The sequence below is a fragment of the Schistocerca nitens genome, chromosome 1 (assembly GCF_023898315.1).
Source record: "Schistocerca nitens isolate TAMUIC-IGC-003100 chromosome 1, iqSchNite1.1, whole genome shotgun sequence".
NCBI lineage: Eukaryota > Metazoa > Arthropoda > Insecta > Orthoptera > Acrididae > Schistocerca > Schistocerca nitens.
In genome coordinates this window covers 1,216,174,161-1,216,182,805 of record NC_064614.1, presented here as the reverse complement: position 1 = coordinate 1,216,182,805, position 8,645 = coordinate 1,216,174,161, and the positions used below count along the sequence as shown (strand labels likewise).

At 37.1% G+C, this 8,645-nt stretch overlaps 1 protein-coding gene across 1 annotated transcript in view; it reads left to right on the top strand.

Moving 5' to 3' along the window:
• The first annotated feature begins 3,557 nt into the window (after nt 1-3,557).
• LOC126201295 (uncharacterized) overlaps nt 3,558-8,645 on the top strand; it is a 63,444-nt gene continuing 58,356 nt past the window's right edge. The window contains exon 1 of the mRNA XM_049936774.1: nt 3,558-3,970. Within this exon, the coding sequence (XP_049792731.1) occupies nt 3,611-3,970 (360 nt within the window). The 5' untranslated portion in view covers nt 3,558-3,610. The remainder of the gene's footprint in view (nt 3,971-8,645) is intronic.

The following is an 8,645-nucleotide window of genomic DNA, read 5'->3' as shown; positions in this document are numbered from 1 at the left end:
AGGACAGTGTACCATTTGATACTCTGTGAATCTTAAGTCACTTTTCATCAACTGGCACAAAATGGTGATGGTCTGTTGTACCAGACACTGTACATCCATTCTCAAAACGTTTCTCTTGATCAATTTTTGCATCTTCAATAATTTATTTTTTAATATAAATAAATTCAATGCCATCAACTTCTTTTTTTTTTTGCAATATTTAAACAGATCAGTTGGTGTTAAGATTTGGTCGTCAATTGGGCATTGAAGGCTAGCTCTTGCTGCTAAACACTTAACTGTGCCCCCAATTCCGTCACATGCTGATTTCCCATGGCTTGTTCCAAAAAAATTCCATTCTGAAATAATGCCAAAATCTTTTTGATGATGGCAAAGATTTAGGAATGAATATGCTTAATTTCTTTAAAAGTACGTTAAAAACACATGCACTGCAACTGTGTCATGTCGGAGGCAATCACTGATTATACTGTAGCTGACACTCTTTAGGTTTTCATTACCTTTGTAATAAATGACAAATGGATGTATTGTAGCTTAACTATTTTCCCAATGGAATCCCTGCACTGCATCTTGGACAATATAGGAGTAATTTTCTGTGAAATCCATTAATATAGTCAATTCTCCTGGTTTGAGACCTTCTTTAGTGAACTGCAAATGCTTGCTCTGATGCTTTGCAATGTAGTGGTGAGTAGAAAGGGCCGACAGTTTTGTAACTAATAGTTCAATGAATTCTTCAACTGTCATTTCTCTGGTTTCAAGTGTATCTCTATCAGTGTGAGTCCATTATTTGAACTGTATTGTATCCTCAGCATCAATATCTGCAACAGCACTTTCCAAATATTCATTTAGAGCTTCTGTTCCTGGACATACTTCATAGTGATGAAGCATGCAATCCTTTGTTTCCAAATTACAGACAATTTTGCTCAGTAAAATTTTGTAATCTTCCTTCATTGGGCTATTTGCCAGCATTAGTTTCACATTCTGATGTATTGTGCAGACACAAACTGAATGTGAACCAGCTGTGCCTACAGTCACACACCACTTTGGCCTTAATTCACAAAATTTGGAAAATCCTATTTCCGGTCCATTTTTATTGCGGTACGCAACAAACATTTCTTTTAAGTTGCTCAGTAATAAGTATTTCTGTTTTTTAGCCTTTTCTCCATCTATCCGAACAGTAATACAGTCCTTTTTTCCTGGACAAATCCAACTAAACTCTTCATCATAAAAATGTTCTATGACTCGTACCTTCACATCCTCAGAAAGCTTTTTCCCACATTTACCTTTGGGCTGTGCCAATATTCCTTGTTCAGCTTTTAACTTTCTAGCCTTCCTTACCATTCTTTCTGAAACACAAAATTCTTCCATAGTCTTTTTTGATAGACCAGCTTTGGGGAACTAGGGCCAAAATTTGAATTTTCTTATTATTATTTGATATATGCAATTTTTCTTTCAATTCTTGGATCAGCTCAATGTAATCTGAACAAGTCAAGCATTGCTTGCTTGTGGATGGTTGCTCCAATTCACTGGGATCAAGTCCTCCCACTTCTACAATTTTCTTAATAATTCCACCTTCAACTTGATGTATTTTGCACTTTGCATATCCTTTTGTATCTCTTGTACCAATTTGTTGAAATTTTAATGGTGATATTCAAATTGTGACCAACATTAGTGTCAGCATCTTCATATGACTCATATGTATCGTCCATTTGTGAATATTTCAGTGCATCAAATTCTTTTCTACAGGAAGGGCACATTTTTTGGCCTGGTTTAATATCAGACACAGTTATTCTTTTTAGTAGGTCAGCTGTTTCTATGCTGATTGAGTGCAAGCTTTTTCATGCAATGTGGTTTTTCTTGCCAAATGGGTTGCAGCATGATCTTTGCAAAAATTCAAACCTTTTTAGGACTAAAGCTTCATGATAGAAGCATATCTGAGTATTTTCAGTAGAGCGAAAACCACTCCATCTAGTAAGTAACTCTTGTTCTTCTGAGGAAAGTTGTTTGTCACTTTCAGTACTTTTAAGGCAATGTATGTCGTTAAATGGCATGGGCAATCAGTATTTCCAAAACTGCATACATTAACTTGATCTTGTTCTTCCATTTTAGCAACAACTTGATATTCTTGACACTAAAATCAAATTGTCGAGTCCTAAATAAAGAAAAGAAATAAAGTTAATAAGCATTCAGCTTCCCAAAATTTATGTAGCTGTCTCTAGTACAGTTAAATGGTTAAATTTAGCAATGAACCTCTCACAAACAGGTTTAAAATCACCGAATAAACAGCAAAATGAATATTTAAACAATGAAGACGTAATCAACAAAATTCCAAATTTTAGGCGGCATTTTTGCACCTTACCCAAAGAGACACCAAAATGAAAATAAGTTTTTCTAATAGAATGAAATGTGCTCTGTTGAATGGTGTTAATGAATGTAATGTGGTAGGTGTCCATTTTGAGATACATGACTTTGAACACAGGTATATTTTGATACATTCATGTTTTTTAGCAAATTTACAGGATGGTAGCACAATAATTAAACACACAAGCCGGGCCAAAATTTGTGATATACTAAGCATCCAGAAAGACAGTAGTTTGGCAAATGACCAGGTCCATAGTGCACTTTCTGCACTACGTATGCCTCGTTAAACTATGGGGCTAATTTCTCGTGACATGATTTGTTGCCCACTTTGAACTGAGATTATGCCAAATGCAATGCTTTCTGAACTCTACTTGCAACATTTGTGTGTAGAGCACACAAAGTTGTACCACTATACCAAGAAGCAAGAGTCTAGCTCTTTTACATTAGGAACAGTGGAATGCCAAACTTAACGATTTCTTCACGACTTTTTGGTCTCTGTAAAAGTGGTCTTCACGAAAATGGCTCTAGCACCTCAACCAAGTTACAGGTGAGCCTGAAACTTTGCACAAGTTCATGAAGGCCCATATTGAAGATGGTCGAGCTGGGAGCCCTAGGACACTTAACTGACATTTTGACACACCAACATTACTAATCAAGCATTGGCCATTTTGTTGATAACAAACAAACTCAAATTTTGTTCATGTTTGTTACTTTTTCATAGCTTAAACAAACGGTTACACTGCCTCGAAATTTTATTGTTTTGCCCCTTTAGTACCAAAAGGTACATAAATTTTGGTTTACTGTGGTCCTACATTGTAACCCAAACTGATATCTTGTCTTAAAACAATGTTTATTTTAGATTGGTCAAAGTAACCGACTGCAGAGGCTACTTTGCTGATATTTTTAGAAAATTATAAAGAATAAATAAATAACCTTTGATGTCTTTGCGTGTTACTAGGTGATTTTTACATTGTTTTAGAACATACGTTATTTTTAAAAGTAATTTTACAAAACTGCTATGTATTAAGTGATTTTTGTTTGAAAGACAGATACGAGGCTGCCTAATGAAGGCTAATTCATTCGACGGCACCAGGTTGCTAACCAAGTTTCGAAACTGCGCTACCGACTAATGCGCATGCGCGACGCGCTGTTGCGCAAGTCGCTTTCTAAAGAAAACAGTTTCGACTTCTTCCAGGTATGGCGACACGAAACTTATAGTTGTGTGTGGTTTGAGGTTAGGTGTCGTATCGGTAGTATGCCAAAGTTAAATATGAAGTGGGGTACGGAGCAAATTATTCGCTTCTTGGACATTTATGCTATGCATAGGTGCTTGTGGGATTTCAACGATGCTGACTATAAAAATAAGCAACAACGTGCCGCTGCACTAGAGGCCATCCTGCGCGACTTGAACATGGATGGATTAACGATGTCTGAGCTGCAGACCAAAATTCATTCAATTAGAAACACATACACAAATGAATTACGAAAAATGGAAGCAAGTAAATCATCTAGCTGTGGAACAGACCGTATCTACAAGACAAAAATTCCATGGTTCGAGCTGGCGGATTCCTTTTTAAGGGAGATTGTTTACAAGAGGAAAAATTACACAAATTTGGTAAGCTGAATTCTGTATTTAGTATATGACGTCGCAGCAGTTCATTACACATTCTAATTGAGTCATGACGTCACGAATAGTTGAATTGATTTTGCAACACGAAATACATAGCCTACTGTACAGACGAGTAATAATAAAAAAATAAAGTTATATGTAGACTCAGATTTGGCGACAGTGTTTCACACATAATAGTATATTTATTGTTTATCGCGGCCTTAACTCCATTAAGCAGAAGCGTGAGTTGTTCTGGTAACATTGTCAAATGGTTGAAATAACTTCTCGTGGCCCCCGCAGTAATTTCGTTCAACAATGTCGCTGAGCAACAGAGCAGACTTTTTTTTTTTTTTAATCCAGCTACGTCTTTCATTTCTTTACTTACGCAGCGATTTCACGCAAACAAGCATTAACTCCGCCACTAGGCCCTAACTTGTGCATCTGCCAAAACTTTCATTTCAGGCAAGAGTCTGGTGCACACAAAAACGACGAAACTCGAAACGTAGACCGGTGTCGCTTCGTCTATCGCTATATACGAAACCGTTTTCGCGAAACTGATTTCAGGAAACAAGTTTCACGACCTAAATACCTCGCAGCAGCAGCTTTATTCATCTGTAGATCTCTTTATACTAGGATATAGGACATGTCAAAGTATTTAGAAGTTTAGACCAATTTAAAATAAGCTAATTCGTATACGCATACATTTACAGACTTCTACTTAGAACCAGTCATTAGATTTACTCCTGGTGTACAATATTTTTTTACAAATAGCTTATTGAATAATGTAATGCCACAGATGTTGAGCTCAGGAAGAGGTGTTAGTGTTGTGATATGCATAGCATGGGGGTAAGTATTTATAGAAAAGGAAAAAAAGAAGGGGAAAAAATATAGTGTGAAGGTGTGGAATGTTGGATGTATAATAATAAATGTAATTTTTTTTTACCAAACCTCTTCTCTGCTTTATCTATGTAATCCTTCAATGTATAAAATGTATTGCATTACAGGTACTTTTTAGCTGCCTTTTTAAATAAGTGTATTTCTGCAATTTCTTTAATCTCTTCTTGTAATTTTTTGTACATTTTTATTTCTTGGAAGAAAATGCTGTTTTGAGTTTTATGTTTATTTTTTTCCTTGGTAAATGTGAGTCTGGCTCTTGTTCCATGGTCATGGATGGAGCTGTTTGTGCAGTAATTACCAATGTTATTTTTGATGTGTACAACTGACTGGTAAATGTATTCACATGGTGCAGTTAAAATCCCCAGTGTTTTGAACAGAACTTTACAATGGGCTCAACTACTATTTTTGGTTATTATTCTTATGGCTCTTTTCTGGAGTTTGAAAATTGTGTTCGTATTTTGTGCATTTGTTCCCCAAAACAGAAAGCCATAGCTAAGAACTGAGTGTACATATGAATAGTATGTAACTAAAAGACACTGCACGTTACACACTGATGATAGGATTCTAAGGGCATAACATGCTGATGACATTCTGTTTGCAAGTACCTTTGTGTATTCACACCACTTCAGCTGAGAATCAATATTCATTCCTAGAAATTTTGCATTTGTTACACAGTATGTGGTGTTTGATTCACCAACTCGCCAAGTTTGGCTCCCCTGCAGTTGGCAGGTCTGCTTGATCTTGAGATGGCACCAGTGCTGTTTTTTTTTTTTCCCCTCTGCTCCCTCAGTTCAGTCCAGGCGTGGGTGCAGTGCAGTGCAACTCGGCAACAATGTGTATGTCACAACAGATAGTGCGGTGTGTTATTTGGCTTGTGAAACCTGAGTCAGTTATAACAGTGCAACTTAATTTTAGACATCAGTTTCATGGTGAACCACCTACAGCAAAATCTATCCGTCATTGGCTTTTAAGTGTTACAGCCAGGTATTTGTACGATTTGACCTATTCCAACAGTGACTCAGTGGTATTATAGTCATAGGTTACTACATTTTTTTCATTTTGTCAAGTGCACAGTTTTACATTCCTGAGCATTTGAAGCAAGTTGCCAATCTTTGCTCCAGTTAGAAATCTTATCAAGATCTGACAGAATATTTATGCAGCTTCTTTCAGACGGTATTTCATGAAAGGTAACTGCATCATCTGCAAAAAATCTTACTTTACTATTAATATTGTCTGCAAGGTCAGTAATAGACAACATGAACAGCAAGGGGCACAACTGAAGTTGCTGCTAGATCTGACGATGACTCTCCATCCAAGACAACACGCTCTGTCCTCAATCAAATTACAAACCTAGCTTGATACCCATATGATCATACTTTTGACAAGAGGTGTAGGTATGGTAATGACTCAAATGCTTTTTGGAAATCAAGAAATACTGTGTCTGCCTGACTACCTTGATCCAGAGCTTTCAGTATGTCATGTGAGGAAAGTGTGAATTGGGTTTCAAATGATCCATGTTTTTGGAATCTGTGCTGGTTGGCATCAAGGAGCTCATTCTGTTCAGTGTACCTCATTATGTTGAAATACGTTCTTAGATTCTGCAACAAATCAGTGTCAAGGACATTGGACGGTAGTTTTGTGGATCATTTCTACTACCCTTCTTACAGACGGGTGTGACCTGTGCATTCTTCCAAGAACTGGGCATGGGTTTTTGTTCTAGGGATCTACTGTAGAGTATAGTTAAGACAGCAGCTAACTCAGATGCAAATTCAGTGTAAAATCTGACAGAGATTCCATTGGGCCCTGGAGCTTTGTTCAGTTTTAATTATTTCAGCTGTTTCTAAACACAATTGACACTAATACTCATTTCATTTATCTTTTCAGTAATACAGGTATTAAACGGGGACAGTTCTTGGGGTTTTCATTTGTAAAGGAGCATTTGGAAACTGAGTTAAGCATTTCAGATTTTGCTTTTCTACAATCAATTTCAGCATTGCTATCTTGACAGCCACACACATTCCATTCAGCATCTCTCTATCTAGAGACCTGTGATTTGCTTTACACCTATTGTTCAGTAATTACTGTTTCTTTAGAAGCTTTTTTACCATGTCTGTATACTATGGAGGGTACCTCCCATTATGAACTGCCCTACTGGTTACATATCTATCCAGTGCATGGTGAACTATTCATTTAAACTCAAGCCATAATTCCTCTACATGCTCCTGCCCTGCGCTGTAAGTTTAAATTTCCTCACTGGGATAGGACACTACTGAATTTTTACGTAGGTTACTGGACATGTATATCTTTCCTCATGTTTTAGTTGTCCTTTGTATTTGGTAATCATTGCTGTCCCAACCGCATCATGGTCATTGGTACCAGTCCTGATGTGGACATCCTCATAGAGGTCAGATCTGTTTGTTGCCATTATATCCAATATATTCTTATCAGGAGTGGGGTTCCTAACTGTCTGTTCTAGAAAGTTTTCAGAGAAGGCAAGTAGTAAAATTTCACAGGATGCCTTATCACACCCACCACTAACAAAACTAATTTTCCAAATTAGTTGTTGGATGATTAAAGTCTCACTGATGATTATGGAATGACTGGGAACCTTAAGTACAAGTGAACTGAGGAAGTTTTCAGTTACATTGGGAGCTGAGTCTGGTGGGCAATAGAAGGATCTGATTTTTTTTTTTTTTTGTCCACCCATAATACTGAGTTTTGCCCAAACAATCTCACTCACAGCTTCAGTTTCTTACTTGGTGGATTTGAGTTTCTTGCCCACTGTGACAAATACACCACCTCCATTTCCCATTTGCCTATCCTTTCAATATATACTCAAATTTACCCCAACCATTTTTCCTGTCAACCAATCTCATCATTTAGTCAAGTTGTGCCATAAACTTAATGTTTCCCCAATTATGTTCAGTATCTACTCATTGGTTATGTGTCTACCAATATAATAATCAGCATTCTTCTATAGCACCAAATCTCAAAAGCTTCTATTCTCTTGTCTGAGCTACTTATTGTCTATGTTTCACTACAGTACAAGGCTGCACTATAGATAAACACCATCAGAAAAGACACCCCAACACTTAAATTTATAATAGGTATTGACAATTTTTTCTTTTTTCAGAAATGATTTTCTTGTTATTACTATCCTACATTAGTTCCTCTCTATTTCATCTATCATCATTATTTTGCTGTCCAAATAGCAAATCTCATTTACAACTCTTAGTTTATAATTTCTTACTCTATTTCCCTTAGCACCACTTGACTGAATTCAACTACATTCCATTAACGTTGTTTTACTTTCATTGATGTTCATCTTATGTCATCTGTGTGAATTGCAATGACTGTGGCAAGCTTAAGAATTTTAATTTTGTCTTGCTGAACTTCAACCCTCTTTCCATGCTTCTCTCTGGTTTCCTTCACAGCTTGCTCAATGTACAGATTGAATAAGTTCAGGGATAGGCTACAACCCTGTCTCACACCATTCTCGATTATTACTTCCCTTGTATGTCCTTTGACACTTGTAACTGCAATCTGGTTTTTGTATAAGTTGTACCTTTATTTGGGCAGAGATGTCAGTCGAGGCGGAAGTGCAGAGGCAAAGATGTTGTTGAATGACAGGTATGAGTGGCGGCAACTTGAAATTAGCGGAGATTGAGGCCTGGTGGGTAATGGGAAGAGAGGATATATTGAAGAGCAAGTTCCCATCTCCGGAGTTCGGATAGGTTGGTGTTGGTGGGAAGTATCCAGATAACCCGGACGGTGTAACACTGTG